The 22,585-nt window shown below is 35.3% G+C and overlaps 2 protein-coding genes across 4 annotated transcripts; both read right to left on the bottom strand.

Moving 5' to 3' along the window:
* Positions 1 to 895: 895 nt before the first annotated feature.
* LOC104214699 (mitogen-activated protein kinase homolog MMK2-like) lies at positions 896 to 4,586 on the bottom strand. Its single transcript, XM_009764410.2, has 6 exons — positions 4,318 to 4,586; positions 2,901 to 3,030; positions 2,107 to 2,244; positions 1,605 to 1,937; positions 1,310 to 1,493; positions 896 to 1,200 (listed from the first exon to the last, which is right to left on the bottom strand). Exons 1-6 carry the CDS (start codon positions 4,482 to 4,484, stop codon positions 1,028 to 1,030), a joined length of 1,125 nt encoding a protein of 374 aa, XP_009762712.1. The 5' UTR covers positions 4,485 to 4,586; the 3' UTR covers positions 896 to 1,027.
* A 924-nt stretch (positions 4,587 to 5,510) lies between these two features.
* Positions 5,511 to 21,061, bottom strand: LOC104214700 (CAAX prenyl protease 1 homolog). 3 transcript variants are annotated; one of them, XR_011407484.1, is made up of 15 exons: positions 20,955 to 21,060; positions 19,595 to 19,742; positions 19,406 to 19,490; positions 19,229 to 19,324; positions 16,838 to 16,903; positions 16,606 to 16,704; positions 16,268 to 16,381; positions 16,057 to 16,167; positions 14,619 to 14,681; positions 9,559 to 9,651; positions 7,720 to 7,833; positions 6,669 to 6,740; positions 6,510 to 6,575; positions 6,055 to 6,252; positions 5,511 to 5,932 (listed from the first exon to the last, which is right to left on the bottom strand). XR_011407484.1 is itself a non-coding variant. In XM_070174153.1 (14 exons), the coding sequence occupies exons 1-14, from the start codon at positions 20,983 to 20,985 to the stop codon at positions 6,136 to 6,138; spliced, it is 1,275 nt and encodes a 424-aa protein (XP_070030254.1). In that variant the 5' UTR covers positions 20,986 to 21,060; the 3' UTR covers positions 5,511 to 6,135. The 3 variants fall into 3 exon arrangements, 1 of the variants encoding a protein (XP_070030254.1); XR_011407485.1 differs by lacking the exon at positions 14,619 to 14,681 and having other exon boundaries at positions 20,955 to 21,061; XM_070174153.1 differs by having other exon boundaries at positions 5,511 to 6,252.
* Between the last annotated feature and the right edge of the window lie 1,524 nt (positions 21,062 to 22,585).

The following is a 22,585-nucleotide window of genomic DNA, read 5'->3' as shown; positions in this document are numbered from 1 at the left end:
GGACCTTGGACCTAACTCGACCCCAAAAGCTAGTTCCTGAAATGAGGAACCGAGGATTGCTCAACACCATATAAGGAGCCTAATATTTGATCCCACAACCAATGTGAGAAAGTAAACGTCCTCCCCCCCCCCCCCCCCCCCCAAAAAAAAAAAAAAAAAAAAAACCACGCCCATGACTGGACATCTAGAGCGTGGATAACATAACATGGAGGCCCAACATCGGGTAAACTAAGAATTGGGATGAGTATGAATCTGATACCGTGATAAGAAATGGACTTTGCCCTAACTCAACCTCAAAAGCTAGCTCATGAAGTGAAAAACTGCTCAAGACCATATAAGGAACCAAATTTAATCCCACATCCGATGTTGGAAAGTCAACAACTAACAAAAGGGAAATTATCAATAAAAAACATTGATAAGAAGACCAAGCAGAGATTCTTTCAACATGCTGAACACTACAGTTGAGCAAGAACGATAAGCGAATCAAGTAATCCAGGCAAGTTCTTATAAACTATGTTGTGCGGACTCTCCAAAATGTAGCCGCACCCGCGTCTGATCCTTCAAAAATGCACTACTTTTGGAGGATCCGACACATATCGGGCCACATTTTGGGAGAGTTCGAGCAACATAGCTTATAAATATGCATACAACTTCAAAAATCATTCACTCACTGTCCATTCTCACATGAACGATCTCCATATAATGTCAAACCACTTGAATAGGTGAAATATTCAGGAAAACAAGCAGTCAGCACTCAGGATTTCTTAGTTCTATCACCCAGAGAGAACCAGTATTTTGAACCTTCTAATTGCAGGCTACCATTTAGCTTCCTTATGCAACACCAATAAACCAAACAGAATAAGGGAATAAGTATCTGACTTTAAGCCACTAACAATTTCTTGAACTCAACAGCTCCACCATATTTATTCAGTCATCATCACTAGGGAACATTACAAGTCTAAAACAGTATATTAGAGAAGTTAAATAACCAAATTCTTATTGTATACATCATATAACCACATCTCTTTCAATGAGTTGGATCAGGATTAAATTTTACGGCTTCCCTCCATATGAGCTCCTTGATATTATCTTCAGTGAAAGATGGCTGCTCAAAATCCAAACTGAAAGGCCTAGGACAAACAGGCTCCTCGTTGATATCATGAAGTGGCGCCAAGTACGGATGGGAGAGAGCTTCATCAACTGCAATAATCCAGTAAAAAAAGGTCATTAACTAGCAAATATTGACAGAATATACTTAGTAGCATTTAGTAAATCTAGAAAGGAACAAAATCCCTAGTAAATTCTTTACCAGTAATACGCCTGCTCGGATCAAAGATGAGCATTTTTTCAAGCAAATCAACAGCTCGGGGAGATGAATTAGGGAATCTGGCAGAAAATTGTTGCCTCGGGTACCTTGGGAGCTGCCTAACGTATCTTCGGGCATTATTACTACGGAGAAACCCGAGACTAGCATCATCAGGTGAGCCTATGAGCTATTGCAAAGACAAAAATAGAGCATGTCAGATGAACTGGCTCAGCTCGAAGCCAAAACGAACTCTAAATGCATGAATGCAGAAGTACAAATTCTATCTACTAATATGTACCTCAGTAATAAGTCTCAACTGGTGTACATAATCTCTGCCGGGGAAAAGGGGTTGTCTTGTCAATATTTCACCAAGTATGCAGCCTACTGACCAAACATCAATTGCCGATGTATACTCTGAACAATTTAGTAGCAACTCTGGTGCACGATACCAGCGTGTCACACAATATTCCATCATGAAATCTGTCTCAGTTGTCGTCCTTGCAAGCCCAAAATCTCCAATCTTTAGGTCACATTTTGCATTGACTAGCAAATTGCTGGGTTTTAAATCACGATGCAAGATGTTGGCAGAGTGAATATACTTAAGTCCACGCAATACTTGGTACAGAAAATGCTACAAAATTAAAGAATGGGACCAATCATGTTATGATGTATAAAAATGCAGAACAAGTACATAATTCAGAACTACATCTTCAATCTTCAAATACTAATCAAGCTAGCTGGTTAGGGAAAATGAATAACAAATATGGGAACTTAAGTACACGACATGAAGTGTAGCTTACTCGGCAGTGTTCATCAGTCAACTGTTGGTTGGAATGAATAATCTGATGAAGATCAGTGTCCATCAGCTCATAAACAATGTACACGTCATTGAAATTCTTTTTTTGAGGAGGCCTTATAACATCTTTAATTGCAATTACCTGTATAGTCGGAGGAAAAAAAAAGTTGACTGTAACTGGAATGCAGAATCATTAAATATTCACAGGAAAGATTGTACAAGATCCATGTACTTGGAGGGGGGAAATAATACAAAAACAACAACATCGACAACAACAACAAAAAACCCAGTGTAATCCCACAAGTGGGGTCTGAGGAGGGTAATGTGTACACAAACCTTACCCCTACCTTGTGAAGGCAGAAAGGTTGTTTCCGATAGACCCTCGACTCAGAAACCACAAATCAGCAATTAGTTACCAATACTTACCATAAATGCTAATGCTTCCCATCTTTTTAGTGATGAATCTACCATATGACTAATACAACACATCATCTTACTCTTAGCAATGGGTTAACACTTGATAATGAAACAGCATATTTTGAAAGGAGTATTCACTACAAACAGAAGTGCTCATAATCAAGATTCAATTTTATTGCCTAGTCTGATAGACAGTATGGCAAAACTCTCCATAATAAACTACTGTAACTCCTATTTTAAACAAAAGGGCTATCATTTTATTAGAAGCAAAGTAGTAATAGATGTCCAACTTTCTAGTGAATATACAAAGCAAAGTCAAAAATGAATATTTTTAAGGAGCATGGTGCAATATTGAGATTTCTGGAGAGGTGCAATACTTACATTCTCATGATCCATGTGACTGAGAAGCTTTATCTCTCTTAATGTCCTTTTTGCATCTATTACATTATCAAATGCATTTCCAATCTTCTTAATTGCTACTTCCTCACGTGTCTCCGAGTTCATAGCAGCACTGCATGCAGCAAAATTAAAAAAATTACTGTAACATCTTCCCTTCACATACTAATAAAATAGAGGAAAAAAGTTCAACAGAGGGAACTCTTACAACAGTGAAAGAAGTTAAACATAGGACAAGCAGCATATGATCTAAAACTTTAATATCCCTAATTAACAAAGAATTCATTGTCACTGGATATATCACGTGAAAAGATAACATATTGATCAACTTCAAAATCTTGCTTTAGATTAGTGAGACATGTAGATGCAAGACAAAGTTTGAGCAGCTAATAATCTTGCCCTTCGTCCGAAAATTAGACTGTGTAGGTAGATAAAAAAAATTATGTATATATACTTTATGTTGAAACCCCTTGACTTCTTGTGTATTTACTTCTTTATATTCTGACTCCCCTAAGTGAAAATCGTGGTTCCGCCACTAATCATAACAAGGGAAACATAGAAGCAACCATACTCATATACCATACATGGAGTCACTTTAAGACACATCAATGAGCAAGCATACATACTAATAGCTTCAATTGTCGAAAAGCTCAAAATTGAAAAATTAATGGAAAATGATTATCAGAGACCTTATAGCCGTGTTATATATATCAGGAAATGTCCAATTGAAGATGTGAAACCAATTAGCATGATCTGATTCAGATTTCTTTACATATCAACCACACAAAATCTTATTAATTCACCGGATCCAACTTCGATTAATGTTGATGGTTAAGAACTTCCGCGTTTATATTATACTAAATGAAACTCCCTTTGTTTCATTGTATATAGTCGTGCTCAACTAGGCACGGAACTTAAGAAAGAAAAGAAAAATTATTGGTATATATCCAAAGTATTCTTAAAACTCGCGACCTTAAGATGTCATGACATATATGTGACTATAGGAGAATATTATTATACATAAAAATGAAAATTAAAGTTTAAAGTTGAAGAGTTTTCAAATATAAAAGATGTCATTCTTTCCTGAACGGACTAAAAATGAAAGAGTGAAATACAAAATAGAACAGAGTAATTTACTAGTTTTGACACCTCTAGACAACATTCAGAAAGAGCATAAAAGTGAGTATATATAGGTGAAACGATGAGGAATAGTTAACCTCAAGGTAAACAACTCAATCTCCATGCAGGGGTAAGCTTTGCTCCTCTTCAGAGAGCACTATATATATGTAAATAAGGTGGTAATACACACATAAATTCACATACCTGTAACACTATTAGAACTGAAGAAACAGAGCTTATAACCTATCCTATGCATATAAAAAAAAAAGTAAAATTTTCTTACCAAACCATGCCATTAGCACCACGACCAATAGGTCTAATAGGAGGAACATATTTTCTTGAAACTTCAAAAAGACTACCATGCACATTATACTGCACATATCGACCCCCATGCGTTGGAACTCCTCTTATGTTACTACTATGATCACCTGAACTTGAATCAACAGACATTTCTAAAACTTAACAGAAAAATTTTTAGACCAAAAAAGAAGAAGAGCCTTTGGACATTTCAGTTTGTTTTCTTTTTTTGAACTTTCTCTTCAACTTTCAATCTTCTAGAGAGTAAGTTAGAGGAAAAGCATGTTAAATCATGTGTCAACTTTTGAACTGGATTGCATGTCATTTGTTGTTGCCCGTGAAGGAAATTGACTTTTCTTTGAGGGATGGGAGTTTGCCTTTTTTTTTTTTCCTTTACTTTCTCTTTATTGTACTGGATGAGTCCACTTAAATTTTTCACCATACAAGTGGGAAAAAATTGACTACATAATGATGCTTCCATTAATACATTTTTTTATTTTACATGCATAGGTAATATATAGTAGAATTTTTGTGGCAGTGATTTTGTTTTGCGATGTTAGCAAATTCTTATTTTGCCATTCAAATATAAGTATTCTTAAGGGTTGTTTAGTCGATATTTTGGAATAGTTAATCTCAATATAAATATCGCATATGATATTACAATATTTTTTGGGTTGCGTGCATAAAAAAAAAGTGATTCATGCCTAACTAAAGTAGTGTTTGGTTGGCAGTATTAAATAAACGGACTATATACATTAAGTTATACGAAAATTTATGTAAAATGATAGTCTGTCGAATATGAATATGCATATTAGCAATTCAAGGATAAATTATTTAAAGACAAAAATACCTATTAAAATTAGCAATTTATGCATAGTAAGCTTCTCATTATTAATCACTGCATAACAATTACTACTGTACAACTAGTATGTGAACCACAGGACCCCTTGGAAATTGCTCTAAATATCTACTACAACATTGATCGCTCACTTGAGGATAAAACAGACAAAATATCAAATACATTTAATCACTATTGTGTGGTATTCTTTTGCCTTCTCTCTGTATACTACTTTTGGTCATCCTATGAGAATCTTGAATGACTTTTTTTAATATAGTCACAAATTTATCACGACAATAATGCCCCTGAGGTTACACGATGTCATCAATTAGCGATGCATATATAGAAAAATAGACATATTGGTTATAAATAGGCACTTGACAATTCTGTCTACAAGTCAAATGTACAAGCTAATTATCTTTAATGTAACATTCCTATTTTCTTTTTGTTTACATGCTTTTGAACTTTTGCGCACTAATCCAGCAAATTCTTTTAAAAGAAAACAGAAACACTAATTAGTATAAGAGAAGCACTGGATAATAAGAAAAAATGCAGAGACGGGACCAAAAACATTACACCACCTACAATTTTTCTGTTTTTGAGCCACAAAGAAGCTCCTTAATACGTAAAGCAGTTCTGCCCTCAAAAATATTACAAAGTTCTTGCTACATCTCCTCGAGAGCTCGAATTGCCACCGTTTGATTATATAAACCCTAAATTTTGACCAACTCTAGTAGCAAAGTCGAGCTGAAGCTCCCAACTTCTGTAAACAATACAATCAAACATAAAGTCATTCCTCCTTGAAGCTCCAGTAACCATCCTAACTCAGCACTATAATGTGAATGTGAAATCAACAATATCACGGCTATGGAAAGTAAATCACACCTATTGTTTCTTATGCTTGCAGTTCTGCGGTGCAAAGTATAGAACCAACTCTATATTGAACAGTGAAATGCCCACGTGGTGTCAATCTGTCTTCTTGTCGTGTTCATCAATCGCAGTCAATCTTTCAACTAGAGGAGGGTGAGAATAATGATAAGCCGAATACCAGGGATCTGTGTTCATAGCTGACAAGTTTTCTTCCTGCAAGATGTTGAACAAATTGGTATTACAGATATCTTGTTACAGGATTTGAAAGTTTCTTCTAAGTTGCAATGATTTGAAACCTAGAAATTACAATTATGGCTTTGAGTTCTGAAGAATTGGTTCAGCGCTTAGATTTGGAAAATTTTCGTATCAACGTTTTAAGAATCATCAATGAACATAGATGGTATATGCAAACGGCTCAATCGCAAAAAAGGATATCATAGAGGCATATTTAGGATAGAAGGAAAAGCAACCTGCAGTTTCACAAGACCAGCTCGAAGTGCTGCAGCATAACCAAGCTTCTTTGCAAAAGCATCAGCCTTGAGATAAAAAAAATTACAGTTCAAGTGAAAACATTTAGCATTAAAAAATAAGCCAAAATATAAAGATAAATTCATACAACATAACGTTACCTGGAACTCAAAAGCACGGCTTACAAGATTAAGACCAAAGCTCACCAGGTGCTGGAGAGGTATGACAGTGTGCTGCAACCATGTTAAATTACATTGAATAAATTAGAACAAAATAGATTTTGCAGCTGATAAATACGATTTCTTATATTCTCAAGGCATGTCAAATGACACAATATTGAACTTTGAACTGTTTGTATATGCATGATTCCTTAACAAAGAATAACACCCTTAATGTACAACATCAATCACCATTACTTTATCATTGCCTTTGTCATAATTTGCTCTCACATTGAGCGGCATTTCAGTAGCATCCTACTTAACCCAACGGCTAGATTGATCATTAACTATGGATAATATTGTATTAGTTCTTTTAAGCTTCAAATAATTCATCTTCTTTTTGGGTATCAGTTGAGCCTGCCGTATGTCGACCAAATGGGAAATATAAAAGCTAGTAATATGTGGAACCTCAAATATATTAACTACAGATCAACAAAAACAATACTACTTAATTACAGATTCACTTGTGAAATATTGGCAAACCCAGTGAAGAAACTACCAATCAGTCTATCAACTACGCCTGAAACCCAAATCATTTGGCATCGACTATATGAATCTATCTATTTACGGATTCTCAAAATCTCACGCTTACGCATACAAGTCGGTATCACCGACATTGACGTTTATGCTGTTTTATTCATAGGTAAATTCGCATTGACTGCATTGCTTCCAAGAGATTTCACATCTTTGAGGGAAAAAAATATTAAATTCCAGAGCAATGATATCAAGGACAATGTTAATACCATTAGTTCCAAACGACCATGATAAGAGTAATTCAAAATCTGGAATGGAAGTCCCTTGAGTTAATAAACTACAGAGTGATCAATGTTCTTAGACCTATATAAAAGAAAAAAACCAGCCAATGATTTGAATAACAAATAGGCTAGTAAATCTTCTGGATTTTGAAAATCAAATTACCATATCTAACCCTTCCCTATAGCCACACTGACCTACCAGATGTTTAATATATAACCTTTCAAGAGCATAGTATTACCTGAAATATGATAAGTCCAATAAGAACTGGTTGGGTATCAAACCCAAAACTCTGAAACAAGTCCTTTGAATTCCTAACAAGAGTGTATCCTCCGAACTGCAATAATGTGAGGATCTGCAGAGAATAATACTCGTGTCAGAACAAGAAAAATATGATTTTACTGTCAGAATAAAGAATATAACTGTTTTCGAACAGAGTGTTCTATCAAAACAGAACTGCATAGGTGTTTTGTTTTCCTAATGCTGTAAAGAAACAAGCAATCAGATATTCTTGGGCCAATGCTGATGTCCGGGGAGAAAAGGAAAAAGGAAACCCAACACGAAGAGGCATGGCAATCAGGTAAGGGAAAAAGCAGCCAGATATTCTTTTCTTCTTTTGAGAAAGCTAACAGTAGCTGCCAGATATTCTTTTCTTCTTTTGGCCAAGTTAAATACATACCAAAAGTCAGACCAACAATATCCCCTAAACATAATAGATGAAGGATGAAGCTCCAACATAGTCATCGAATGTTGATGATAAAAATAAGTCAACCATACCAGTATCTCTATTTCTTAATACTATTACAACTGAGAATACAGCAGGTTTTTTGTAGCCTCACCAGACATAGGCATTCTACTTACCCTCAAAATTTGAGGGTTGGTATAGCCACACCAAACATAGCCTTCTTCTTACCCTCAAATTGAAACCTAACTGTCTTTGCTATCCTCAAACTGAAGAGCCACCCAAAAACCCAACAGTGTAACTACACCAATTTCCTTAAATTCCTTGCCTCAACCTAAAAGGGAAAGTCGAACTGACTCGAATCCTAATGTGAGATAGGCCCCCTAGAACGAATCGAGTGCTAACCTCCTGATTATCTCCTCTTCTTATCATTTTCCGATCTAATGCAGTATTACAACATCTTTCAGGTTCATTCTAGTCCAAATTTCCCAAATAATCATAGTAAAGCAACACATAATATATAAAATCAATGAGTACTTCTCACGTATCCTTCCCCGTACCTTGGCAAGAAGGGAAGCATAACAAGAAGAGAGATTATGAGCTACTCACGTATAAAATCAATGAGTACTTCATTTATAACATAGCTCTGTTATAAATGAAGAAATGAAGGATTGGAAAAAGAAGAAGAAGAGATTGGGTGGGAGGAGAAGAAAGACAAAGGTGCAGTGAAAAGTAGGCATTGCGAGCAAGTGAAGAACAAATTGAGAGAGACTGAAGTCTGAGGGAGTGAAGATTGAGCGGATACCAGAGGAGAAAAATAGAACAAAATGGAGAAAAGAGGAAATTAAACACCCTTCTCCTGGTTATATCGAGGAGGCAGAAGCGACAGTTTGATTGTTTTATGCGCCAGGCAGGTTATAATCCCCAGATAAATATCCCCTAATAAGATAGTGAAATCAGATGCATATTAGTAAAGTTTTAACTCATCAAAAAAAGTTATATCAAGGTGATTCACATAGCTTGGATATATCAAACAGATGGGTCACATGTATAAATGATAATGGTACATACACTATTCACATGTTCAACAGATCAAAAATTGTTATTGCAAATGATAATAATGTGCACGTTATTCATGTTTCAACAGATCAAATTTATCAAAAAAAGACTCAAGTTTCTGTTTCTGACAACTTTAGGAACCAACTTTGTACAAAAATCGGAAACCAACTTTGTTTCTTGTCTACATTCATAAATATAATAAGTCAAACTAGTCCCACGATCTCTTAAAGAGAAATAAACTACATCATATAAATGGAACAACGGCAACATCTACTTGAACCGAAAACAGAATAACTGTTTTGGTTTAATGGCACGGGCTACATGAATTAATTTCCATACCTGGACAGCTATGAATGAGTACATCGTGTGATTAAGTTTCCAGTGCCCCAGCTCATGCGCAATAACAGCAACAACCTCCTCATCATTCTTGCACTACATACCACCAGCAAATAAATTAGAGGAAAGAAATCAAACTGAGAAAATGTTTGTTATGTTAGAATTTGGGTATTAGCATAGTAGAGTCATATCTAAATCATGCAGTCTAGCTATAAAGGATACCAGATGAGAGAAGCAGCCCTATCATATAATGCAGCATGCTATCCACATTCTATCTCTTTGAATCACCAAGAACAACATTTTCTCAAAGTAAAAAAGAAAAAATTGAAGAGCCTCCTAATAAACATAAACACATATGCTCATGGCTCAAAAAATCATTATATTTCAAGCTCAGATAATGGCCAAATGATAAAAAGGCTGTTACTCAATCAAGCAATCAACTAGGGTTATAGTCCCATATGGATCCTCTACACCAATCCATGCTATTTAGGCATTACTAAAAAATAAGCATTGTAAGGCAAATTTGGGATTCTCTAAATCTCATACTTTCCCTACTGGATAACTAGTTAATGTGAGTTTTTAGTCAAAATTGTCCCTTATCTATAGAGTAGGTCTATTTTTGTCCCTTTAATATACCCTTGCGCATTTTTAATCCCTTAAGTTTGCTAAAGTGGAGCACATTTGGTCTAACTAACAAAAACGAATTAAAAACTAACGGTGCCACCATCAGCTATCCTAGACGTTTTGAAGGGGTTGGACATGGGATCAAACTCTATCAAGCCTTCCAGTGATGCCTTGGAGATTATGTAAACAGTAATTTGGAATGGACCAATGGGGGTGTTTGAAGTTGACAAGTTTTCTGTAGGAACTAAGATACCAATTTCCATTCCTCGTATTTGTTTACCACCTGCAGAGGTATTTAATAGAAAGGGAAAGTGAATAAAACTAGCTTGCGTGGCTTTATAAAATAAAAGGAAGAGGAATACGTTGGTTTAACAGGTCACTAAGTGCATTAATTTAGTAATTTACTTATTATTCTAATCATTTGGTGAGGGTGCAGTATTAATGTTTATGTATGTTGTTAGTGTGTACCTTCGATTCTGATAGTGTTGTTTCTGTAACTGAATAGTAAATAAAAAAGCATGTTAAAGTAGTGATAGGCAATTGCAAAGAAGCTTGCAGAACTAAGTGGGAACGGAGTGACACCACTATCATTGGAGGTGGAGATTCTGTTGCAGCTATTGAAAACCAGGTATGAACCCTATTCTTTCTTCTTTTTTTTGAAAAGGTAACATATCTATTATACTTATTAAATCATCAGCACAAAAATTGTGCTAGGAGCCAAAATGTACATCATGTAGAACTTAGGCAAAAACAAAAACAGTAACATCCTTGTTCTTCTCACAAGGATCCTAAGACTTCTATGATTGAATCATGGTCATCAATATATTCTAATTTACACCAATAACTAAAAAGAAGAGTACAATTCATCTTAATCTTCTGTGTAGAGCTGCTTGTATCTTCAAAGCATCTTGCATTCCTCTCCTTCCATATTGTCCACCAAATAGCTGCTGGGACAAATTTCCATCTGTCTTTGTTGGAGGAATTTCCCCCCGTATTCCAACTTTCCAGAAGTTCAAAGGTTCTTCCTGGCATTGTCCACCTAATACCCCTTAGGTTGATGAACAATTCCCACAACTGTCTGGTCACTCTACAATGTAGAAACAGATGGCCAATTGTCTCTGCATCTTGTCCACATAAATAGCATCTAGAACAAATTGGCAATCCTCTATTCCTAAGATTTTCCTGAGTAAGTACTGCTTCGTTAGCCACCAACCAAGTAAAGCATGCCACTTTGTATGGTATTTTAACTTTGGCAAAATACATAGTTTACCCATCGACCTTGTACCCAAATCTCTCTTACATACCTGTTCACCAAGGGGACAATATTACACACTCAGTATTTCAAAAGTGTGTCAATAACACCACTTTTGACCAGTCCAAGTAATAGTCTATGTTGTGTATCACACGCGCGTCTCTAAATTAAAAGGACTCTTTTAATCACCCAACCCTTTTAAAGATCCGACCCACTCAAATAAAAAATCCAACAATCAGTGCACCACCTTCCCCACCACTGCACCACCTTCTCCACCATTGCAAACCCTTCTTCTTTGTAAAAAAAAAACATTCTGCCATAGTTACTATAAAAATACTAGTTGTAACACCCAAATAGATACACACAAATAACATTTCCAAAAAAACTTCACTAGCCAGAATTTCGCCTGAAACTCCATCTCCGACCAACCCTCCATTTTGGTATTATCTCTTCTTTTTCACAAAACTCAATAATGGTGAGCCAGAAGAAAATAACGAAAAGGGAAAATTTCAGTTCTTTATTTGGCACAATTGAAGGAACCAAAAAGACCACTTTGTCAACAAAATTCCAAAACAAGAAATTGAAAATTTAATTTCTTCTGCAATCCTGCCCTTCTCAACGACATAACTACCACCAAGAAATTTTCGGAGAAATTTTGAATCTTGAGCAACCAAAAGAAAATGGAATAGGAGAAGGTTGAATCAGGGAAGAAGACGAAATAGGGGGAGGGGAGACGAAACCTGGGGGTGGGGAACTAGGAAGAAGACGCGGGGTGGGGGGTTGGGGCGGGGAAGAAGACAAGAGTGGGAGGGGTTATTTTTCATTTTTTAAAATTTGTTAATTGGCGTAAAAAGGAAAAAAAAACTTAAAAATTAGACACGTGGATTCTTTATAAACCTTCTGACATGAAATTCTTAGCATTACGCGCCTGTGTTATGTGAAAAACACGCAGGTGCCACGTAGTTAAAGTGGTGTGTTATTGACACACTTTTAAAAGGTTTGAGTGTGTAATATTATCCCCGTAATGAACAAGTGTGTAAGAGGGATTTGGGTACAAGGTCGATGGGTAAACTATGTATTTTGCCTTTAACTTTCCATATGTGTTTCGAAGGCCATAAACTGTTTTGAGGCACCTTATTCAAATCTTTGTAGGCTGAACTTACTGTATAACTTCCACTGTTGTGCTTCTTCAATGAAAGAGTATCTTCCCTCTCTTGCAATCCTCTGCCTTGATCCAAGGTGTTATAGAATTCTGCAATTCTAGGCAGTTCCCAATCTTGAAGTAGTCTACTGAATGTTAAGTTCCATCCTTGAATCCCCCATACATCCTTCAATGTAGCTCTTTGTTGCTGATTCAATGTAAAAATGTCAGGGAATAAAGCCTTCAAGCTTCCTATTCCCAGCCAGTTATCCTCCCAGAATAATATTTTCCTTCCATCCCACACATTAAAATTCAGTTTGGATGAAAGACTTGGCCACAGGTTCCTAATTGATCTCCATAAACTGGTTCCAAAAGGATTCTTCACCTCCCTAGTCATCCAGAAGCCTTCTTTTCTATACTTCGCTTTTATCACCCTTCCCCGTAGTGTTTGCTCTTCCCTTGTAAACCTCCCCAACCACTTCATTAATAGACATTTGTTTTGCCTTCTCAGATTTTGGATTCCCAAACCCCCTTCTTGTTTACTAATGGTCAACTTTTTCCATTTAACTAAGTGAAATCCTTTCTTCTCTTTATTTCCATGCCATAGGAAATTCCTTCTCATGACTTCCATTCTCCTTTCTACACTTGCAGGTAAAGGGAATGGGGACACCATGTAGGTTGGGAGAGCGTCTAATACAGAGTTAATAAGAACTAGTCTACCTCCCAAAGAAATGTATTGTGCTTTCCATCTGGCTAACTTTTTCTCACATCTTTCCGGAACTCCATTCCATATAACTTTGGATTTGCTTTTTGCTCCCAAAGGCATCCCCAAATAGGTAGTAGGAAAAGAACCAACTTCCCCTCCCAGAATGTTTGTCAGGATTTGTATGTTAGGCACCTCATTAACAGGATAAATCTGACTTTTCCTCCAATTAATATGAAGTCCAGAAATAGCTTCAAAGAGGATAAGGATGATCCTAATGTATTTTACTTGACTTTCCTCTGCACCACACATAATTAGAGTATCATCCGCATATTGAAGGTGAGTAAGTTCCAACCTCTCAACTTGCCTACTTGCAATATCGAAGCCCTTAATCTACCCATTGTTATGTGCAGTTTTCAACATGTTGTTCAGCCCTTCCATTGCTATTATGAAGAGAAAAGGTGACGGGGGACACCTTGTCTCAGACCCCTTTGTGAGGGGAAGAAACCTTCTGGGGAACCATTGATCAAAATAGAGAATCTAACAGTACTTATACAAAATTTCATCCTATTCTATGAACCCTATTATGTTCGTTAGTTTTTGACCCATTTCTGTTAGTTGGACCAAAGATGTTTCATTTTAACAAACTTAAGGGATTAAAAATGCTCAAGGGTATATTTAAGGGACAAAAATAGACCTACTCCCGTAGTTAAGGGACAATATTGGCTAAAAACTCAGTTAATGTCAACTAGTTGGTATCACCGGTATGATCCTTTGCTTCCATTTTTTTATTTCTTAGAAACAATATAAAACCTTATACCTTGACGCGGTGGAGGGGGGAGAAAAAGAAAACTACATTCAAACTTCATGCAAGAAGATAACAGAAATTGTTTCCTGCAGCAATTCCTTCTGTGCAGTGGAATAAAAATTACATAGTCAAAAAACTTTTTAACAGCTTCAATCTTTTTTATTGATTTTAACAGCTACAAGTTTTCTCATATAGATGGCATACACTCCTGTCATAAGAACCTACACATAGGAAGAAGCCCACAAAGTCGTCACCCTTACAATTAATTAAGGTTGCATCTGCTGGAAACCCGTCATCATATATCTTTGCTTTTCACCAAATCATGACCACTTTAGAACAATCTTTGAATTATCATAAAACAGTTTTTAGGAATCTGTAAATGGAGAACTCCTAACTTAATCAACTAAACTAGCTAACCCCAAAAAAAAAATTAAAAAAACAATTCATTATCTAACAAACAGTGGACAGAATACAAAAAGGTAAAAGAGAAAAATGAAGGCAAGGTCACTTTAATCGGATTTAATAGCCACCACACCTGCTGGATTAGTGTATCGTAGAGGACAATCCGTTTGTTCTTGAAGAATCCATACATGTATGCCTAGCAAAATTTTCAATACAAGATTAACGCACAGGAGCAAGCGGGGTAAAATGCGAGGCAACAAGGCATAAGCACCTGGCTAAAAGTTACATTCTAGTGACAAACACAGACAACATAATTCCAACAAATGAGTGAAGAGGTAGATTTCCAACCAAAAAGTAGGTTGATGCAGCCCTAGGGTTCACTGGGTAATTGGGGCCCTTAAATAAGCTTGTGTCTTCTGCAAAAACTTTTTTATTTACCTTTACACCGACTTTCATTTTTGCTGATTCTATGAAATTGAACAAGTTTTCATAGAACGGGATGAAGATTTGGCTACCACTAACTAGTTAATTTTGGTATCACTGATCAAAACCCAATAGTCTAAGTTCTTACCGTTGTACCATAACTTGCTAAAAAAAGAATGAAGAGATCCACCTGCACTATGTATTTCTTTATTAAGGTAAAATTACTATTCATATATTCTTATTAGAACCTGTATTCATTGTCATACACTATGTGTTCTTTTTCATTTTTTACTTTACTTACGAAAGTATATGGATAGCCTTCTCTGATCTATATGTTTTGAATAAGTCATTCTCTCACCTTCAACAACAAAAAACGAAAGGAGTTGGTTCACTGGCACATGAATAAAAAATAACTTATTACATCAAATAATATCCTTGATTATTTGGAAAAAGTAGTCAGTTTTAGATCAAATGCCCATTAATCGCCACCATATAACCAGCCCATTCATCGCCCAATAGCTTTAGCGTACTCACCTACTCACTTTGCTGTCTCTAATTAAAGACAAGAGATCCATGAGAGCTTCTCAAACTTAATAACATAATCCAGAAAGAAAAGGAGAGGTAACCCTATAGACACTTAATAACATAATCCACAAATAAAGTAGAGAGAACTACATAGAAATTTACCACCAAAATAATTCCTACAATCAACATTTGAGTATCATACTTAAGTTTGTGCAAGACCTTGACCTATTCTTTTCAACCAGGGGACAATCCAAACAGATTTTCCATTTAAAATATCATTCTGATCTTATAATGGCATCAATAAAAAGGCGGAAAAACTAAGAGAACTAGCCTGTCAACCTACATCAACTGAGATTACAGAAAGAGACCATAGCAGAATCAACTGAAATATGTGATTGGCTTTCCGCATAAATATTGTAGAGAAATAAAAGATTTCCAAACTAGAGAGTTAAGTAACAGTGGACAAATCCTAAAATTCAAATTATCTTCTAAAGCTTAAGACCAGCCAACCACTGAAGACGTAGAATGTGTCAGGATTTCTATGTAGAATGGGTGAAATGAAACAAAGCACATGTTTAACCACCATGAAGAGACCAACAGAATAAACGAAAAGGAGTTCTCACATTGCTATGGCTCGACCTTGTGGACCCATCAACCACAAACAACTTCTTTAGGGGAAATTTAAGCGAGGAAGCCAGATTCTCAATCTTCGAACTAAGTTCTCCTTCCGGAAGCTGCTCATTCAATGAAACTTAATTATCAAATCAGGCTGCAGGAATTTCTTTTCCCTTTTCTTTGGGAGTTCTCTTCTTTAACGGTCGGTAGATTACTTACTGGAGTGAACTTGTTGAAAAGTGGAGCAATCAGAATAGGGTAAAGAGTCATCATAACAAGAGAAAGGACGAGCATAAATCCCCACAAGTAAATGGCCAAGTAAGGACCTCCCTTCTGCAAATCAAGAATCGATTTTATTGTTAGGGTTAACGGATACAATATCATCTCTTGCCTTTAAGATGGAGATATAAGAAATGTTCATGGTCAACGTAATTAGAATACTGATCCAAAACAACAGTAACATCTCAAACAGAAATGAACAACTACATCATGCTAAGATCTTGAATTTGAACCATAACCACAAAAGGAAGTTCCTGTAGTCCCAAAAACATGAATACCTGTACTATAAAAATGATGGCAGCAACAATGGGAGGACCAATTACAATTGCCAAAGCAATTCCTTTGATCATGTCTCTGAAGAATAACCATACTGTTTGCTGTATAAGAATGATAAATTCAAGTTCAAAATAGACAAGTTAACTGCCTAAATAAGTAGACATATGGAAAGTAAATAAAAGAGATAGTAGCTCCTTAAACTGGAAGAAAGTCCTGCTCATTTCCAAGATATACCTTGTTGAAACCATGGCGGGACTCGATCACAAAAGTTGAATACAACGAAAATGGCAAATCAGTGATCTGTAAAGGAAAAAAAGAAGTCTTACCACAAAAATATGAAGATGAGCACAAGTATAACTTTCTGTCTTTCTGAATGCTATCCAGACCACTTCAACATATGTGGACATAGATATCACCACACTGCCAAGTGCATCAATCTAAATGCTTCTCGGAATAAGTTTCAGCCTATTATTTGTGTCATGGCAAAAGAGGATTCCAACAAATATTCACCAGAAGAAATCAGCCTTTATCTAGCTGTCTACATGAGCTCAACTTGTAAAATTGCATCACCATTAAATCCATAACAGAAAATACGGCAAGAGACTTGCCAATTGTTGCTAACAATGTTTCAAATCACTATGTTGGATGTCACTTAACGTTTTTAAGCAGGTTCTAAATACCTGCGTCAAGCATAAGAGCAAAAATCTCATGGAACTGATCCCCCAAATAGGAAGAGCACTTTCCCCCATGCAAACCTTGACCTAAAGCAATTTATTTTCTGAACCAAAAAAAAAATTCATCTTCTTTTTGGTTGAGAAAGATAACATTTTCTATTTTGACTTTCTAGGTATACAAGTATAATTTAATCCTCTGCGCCATTTACATATTACTATGTGATGAGTCAAACAAGCTTTAGATATTTTTAAAAATAGAAATTATGATTTATAGCAATTTTTATGTAGCTTCTAAATATGAAAATTTTATTTCAAAAAAATGAGGAACCAATGCTCAAATACACATAAACAACTAGATGCTTGAATATGTGCGCACTTTTGTGAATATATATATATATATATATATATATATATATATATATATATATATAGAGAGAGAGAGAGAGAGAGGGAGAGAGAGAACTTTAAACCATTTTTTTGTGTTTACATAATCATCCACATTGCTCTGCTATTTATTCTACAATTTCATTTTTCTTTATTATATATGGAAAATAAAAATTTGCAAGCTTATGCCTGCCTCAACACTAACATCTTGCCCATGATAGGTATACCACGCCATGCCCCCTAGACAATGGTTGAAGAACAAAAAAGAACATCAGGTTGAACTCTAAGGGGTGAAGCAGAGACAAATTAAACAACTTTGACTAATGTCAATCACGAAGGAGACGAGAGGATGGACCCAATGGCGAATGGTATGGAGCGAAGGATGCAAGGCACTCGCATGGAAATCATGCAATATGAGGTTACCTAGAGAGAGGACAAGTCAACAAGAAGAATGTGTTTAAGGCCATACAAAGTATCAAGGTGTCAAATAGGCTTCTTTTTCATATGGTGTGCAGTGTGGAATGCAGTTCTGCATTTCTCTGCTGATAAACTAAGAATAAGGAGACAGAGTAAGTTGATGTTGCATGTGCAAAGAGGATTAGAGATATGCATATATGCGGTGCAAAGTTGCTTCACATTTGTGTGCCCTTGTTTTTGTTCTTTATCATCGATAGAGTCTTTTTTTTTTTAATGAAGTAATTAATTTCATTGTTGGCAAATCGATAGAGTCTTATCGAGGAAGTAGGATGAGGCAAGTGCATCTATACTACGAAATCGCGAGGAGAAAGAGGAGCACAACTTAGGAAGGTGGTGCCCGAAACTATGGAACGAAGGAACGGAAATTTTTTTCAAAGCAGCAAGAAGGATGTGACTTGTGAGAAGCAAAAAAACTCATATATGTTTCAGTCATATTTTTGGAGTGAAAACGCTACTGGACTGCCCTTTATATTGTTGTATATAGAGTTGGACAGGACGGATGGATATATCTATGCCAAAAATTACGTATTTTCTATCAATATTTCCATGTACTATTAATGAAATCACTTTTGATTAGTCAAAAATTCTAATTAGGAGCTGAATAAGGTCCTGTTTTCTTATAATTTTTTGATAAGGGAGGTCTTGTTTTCTTATATTTTGATGGAAACATAGTCTATATATTTTCAGATGAACATTATTTATACCAAAATATGAAGGGAAAATACTAAAAGTACTCATCTAACATAATAGATGGTTATCACATAGTTTGAAAAGTAGAAATTCAATAAAAAGGTCTTTCAATGTAGAGTCCAAAAGCACATGTCTCAACTAATCATGGTTAAATGCTTAGTTATATATCACAAAGACCAAATTAAAGTTTTTCAATTAAGAAGATCGAGGTTTACTAACAATTAAGATGCCACAGCAAAAAAAAATCATTTCCTAATATGCTGAAGGTTTTACTTAATTCAGTTTTGTCAAAACCAAAAAAAAATCATGGCGACAAAGGTCCAGTGCAACAATTCCAGGAAAACATCAACCATCCTATTTCTAGAGGGAGAGGGAGCCAGATGGATATATTCATATGCACCTGCGACCAAACCATAACTCCAGCTAAAAATGCTAGTGTGTGAAATATTTCATTCTCTGCATTGAGACCAAGGTATATCAAAAAGTCTCCTGATATCTGCGATCAAAAAAGAAACACAAGTCAACAATGAGCAGAGAAGTGGAAACGGCTTTGCAAGAGAAAGGCTCAATCACTCACCTTCCAAAACCAAGGTAATATCCGGAAATATAGTACGGCAGAGTCCATCAATATGGTAACAAACTCGTGGACAAAATGAAAATTACTGAAAAGAATTAAAATACCAAAAGAATTAAAAAAGATGGCCAAACAAGATAATGCAAGAATTCGTAAAGTTAGATAACATTCGATGAACAAAAGGAAGCATACCTTTTGTCGAGACTATACGCCTGGGACTTCTTGAATTTTTCCTGGCAGATCACTCCCTCCAGAGGTTTTGGAAGTGTTGGCAATTTAAGAGCCGCATGTTGTCGTAAATCAAGGTATGTCTCAAATATGTACATTAGTATCATGAAACCTGGAAAGTTCAAAAGCACAATAAGAGGGAAATCACAACGTTTCTTTAAAAAAAGGAGAAGATACATTACACCATATAATAAATAAATAAACAAATAGAAGGAGAGTACAGAACAGAATGTGACAGCAAATAGCCAGTTAACTAATAAGAAATCCAAAAGAAGGATCCAATTTACGGTGATGAAGACCATTAAGAGAATAACAATTGAAGCCAAGCAAATTAACTTGCCAGCCAAATATTAAAAAGCAACAACTTCAATTAAATTGCCAACCAAATCAAGACAGGGATCCAGCATCAATCAATTAATAAATTAAAAAAAACGAAACCACCATTATCTAATCCTAATTTCATACAAGCTTGATAATACCACTAAAAGGCATCCAAAATGGAAATAGAAGGAAAAAGTATCATAGCTTGAGGCAAATCGTAAATATCTAAAACGATTTTAAGGCAGAACTTCAGTTAAATTCGTCTCTATTGTTCCAATTTTATCGTATTGTCCACAGAAGAATGTTTAGCACCATAGTAGTAATGATCCTGATGGTATGATCCTGAAACTATCACTAGAAAAGCACTAAGTTCATAAACTTCCAACTCAATTCCTTATGGAGTCTGATTAACCACTAATTCCTTCACTGATAAGTGGAAAACGATTTTACCGCTCCTTGATATTAACTATAAGTGAAAATTAATGACGATTTATGCACAACTTAGCACACCCCTATAATCTCTATATTTCTTGCTTTCAATTTTAATCAAATGAATAAATCAAGGTGAAGGTATACTTTACACGATACTTCCCAATTACCAAGCATTCCCCATGTAGTTCAATTTTCCTACTTCAAGTGCATTTGCACTATGAATTCTATCAAAAGCAAGTACAGTTACTAAGAACTCAAAACAATTGTACAATGTTGGATTATTTGAAAATCTAGCCTAGTATCAAGGGCGGATATAGTTAAGAACTTACTGTTAGTTCACCTAAACCCAGTAGCTTCGGCTCGAACTATACGTATATGTGTTACAAAGCCACTAAACAAGTACAAGCGAACGTATATAGCCCTAAAGTGCAATTATCCTTCTATACAGGCAGATGGGAATGAATTTGTTAAATAAGTAAAACCTAAAAATTTGGAAATGCAAAAGCAAGAAATAAATAAATAGGTACTACGCGTGTGTATAGGTTAAGAGAGAGAAAGTTATAGAGCATACCGACAACGGATTCCAAGTATGGAAATGCCATGGATGACTGACTCAGAGCAGCAACAAAGAAAAAGAGAGAGATGATACAGTGACGGTTTTTTTTGGCGATTTACTAATTTATATAGAAATTGATTTTACCTTAGTGAATTTTCTGCGACTCATAAATCGTGTACGAAGACTGCGATTTATAAATCGTATCAGCGAAATCGGCAAGCGCACTGATAAAGGAAAAGCTCAAAGTAGTTCCTAAGTTTGGGCTTAAACTCAAAATCATCCCTGAAATTTATATTACAACACTACTAGTCCTTATAGTTTTCAAAAGTGGTACACTTTTGGTTCTAATTGATGAAATTGTAACCCACCCAATACAAAATAACCTTATGATATACTTTTGTATAGCATGTATTAGTTGATGATGTGGTATTACCTAGGTACGCACTTGCTTTAAATCTTGTTGTATTTTTTCATTTTGCGCTATGATTATACACTAGATTACATTTCTCAGCCTAAATTTTAATCGCGACAGAAATTTAACTAGAAGAAATTTGTATAGCATTGTAGTTATTGTCGCTAATACATAAATTTATTTATTTGTTTGTTTTTATAACGAAAGTTAACAAAATAAGAAGCAAACAAAGTAAAACCTAATTAGGGCAATAAATTTTTTTGTTATAAATTTCTGGTCCAATATTTGAATTAATCTCTTGAAATCAGTGCTTTTAGATCCTTCTGGCTTTCAACCACCATACTTCAAGGTCCTCAAACACAATACTCTAATAAAGAAATTATAATAAACCAATAATTCCAGGTACAAATTAAATATAAATCTGTTTGTGTCTTAAAAATCTTTATTATACAATTCATTCGCCCATGCCTCCCTCAAAGCAAATCACAAACATAAATATTATATCATCGGAGCTTATGGTGTGATGATAAATATCTTTTTATTACAACAACAATCCAGTATAATCTCACTTAGTGGAGGTTAAAGAAGTTGTTTCCAAATAGACCCACGACATTCTTCCCTCCAAGAACTTCCAACCTTGTTTTTGGGGAGACTCGAACTCACAACCTTTTGGTTGGAAGTGGAGGTTGCTTATCATCAGAGCAACCTCTCTTGTCTATAAATATCTTTTTATTATTTATCAAAAATTTCTAGTTTGAATTTTAAAAATAAAATTATTTTTGTTAGGGAGTAATTTAACTCCACTTAAGTCAACGGGACACTGTAGCATATAAATTTTATTAAAATTAAATTCATAAAATACTTTGGACTATATTTTAAATTCAAGATATATTGGTTCAAACAAATATTATGGGCTAATATAATTGAATTACTTATATAACATTATATATATATATATATATATATATATATATATATATATATGAGTTAAATAAATAAGTCTTAATCCATTGGGCTGACCCATTTAATTGGGCTAAAGTGACGAGCCATTTCATCAAGTCCAAAATGCCATCTTCCTAGAGGCCCAGCTTAGGCGTCACATGTCAAATGATGGGGCGCGCCAAGTCAAACGGAAAAGCCAATAGGATCATGCCACGTGTCAAAATGACAAAGCATGTCAAGTCACATTAAAAGGCTAATGGAATTGCGGCACGTGTGCAAGTGACATGTTTTG

The sequence above is a fragment of the Nicotiana sylvestris genome, chromosome 5, assembly GCF_000393655.2.
Source record: "Nicotiana sylvestris chromosome 5, ASM39365v2, whole genome shotgun sequence".
NCBI lineage: Eukaryota > Viridiplantae > Streptophyta > Magnoliopsida > Solanales > Solanaceae > Nicotiana > Nicotiana sylvestris.
The sequence above is the reverse complement of the archived record's forward strand: the minus strand, read 5'-3'. Positions and strand labels throughout refer to the sequence as shown.

Bases quoted from the DNA above. Each gene is read 5' to 3' on its own strand.
- LOC104214699 (XM_009764410.2), bottom strand. From the start codon at position 4,484: ATGTCTGTTGATTCAAGTTCAGGTGATCATAGTAGTAACATAAGAGGA. The intron at 2,245-2,900 runs GTAAGTATTGCA...CCGACTATACAG, and splicing joins GTCACATGGATCATGAGAAT to GTAATTGCAATTAAAGATGT. The intron at 1,494-1,604 runs GTACATATTAGT...TCTTTGCAATAG, and splicing joins AGTTGAGACTTATTACTGAG to CTCATAGGCTCACCTGATGA.
- LOC104214700 (XM_070174153.1), bottom strand. From the start codon at position 20,985: ATGGCATTTCCATACTTGGAATCCGTTGTCG. The intron at 14,682-16,056 runs GTGAGAACTCCT...AAATTTTGCTAG, and splicing joins CAAGGTCGAGCCATAGCAAT to GCATACATGTATGGATTCTT. The intron at 9,652-14,618 runs GTGTGGTGGCTA...GGTGGTATGTAG, and splicing joins ACGATACACTAATCCAGCAG to TGCAAGAATGATGAGGAGGT.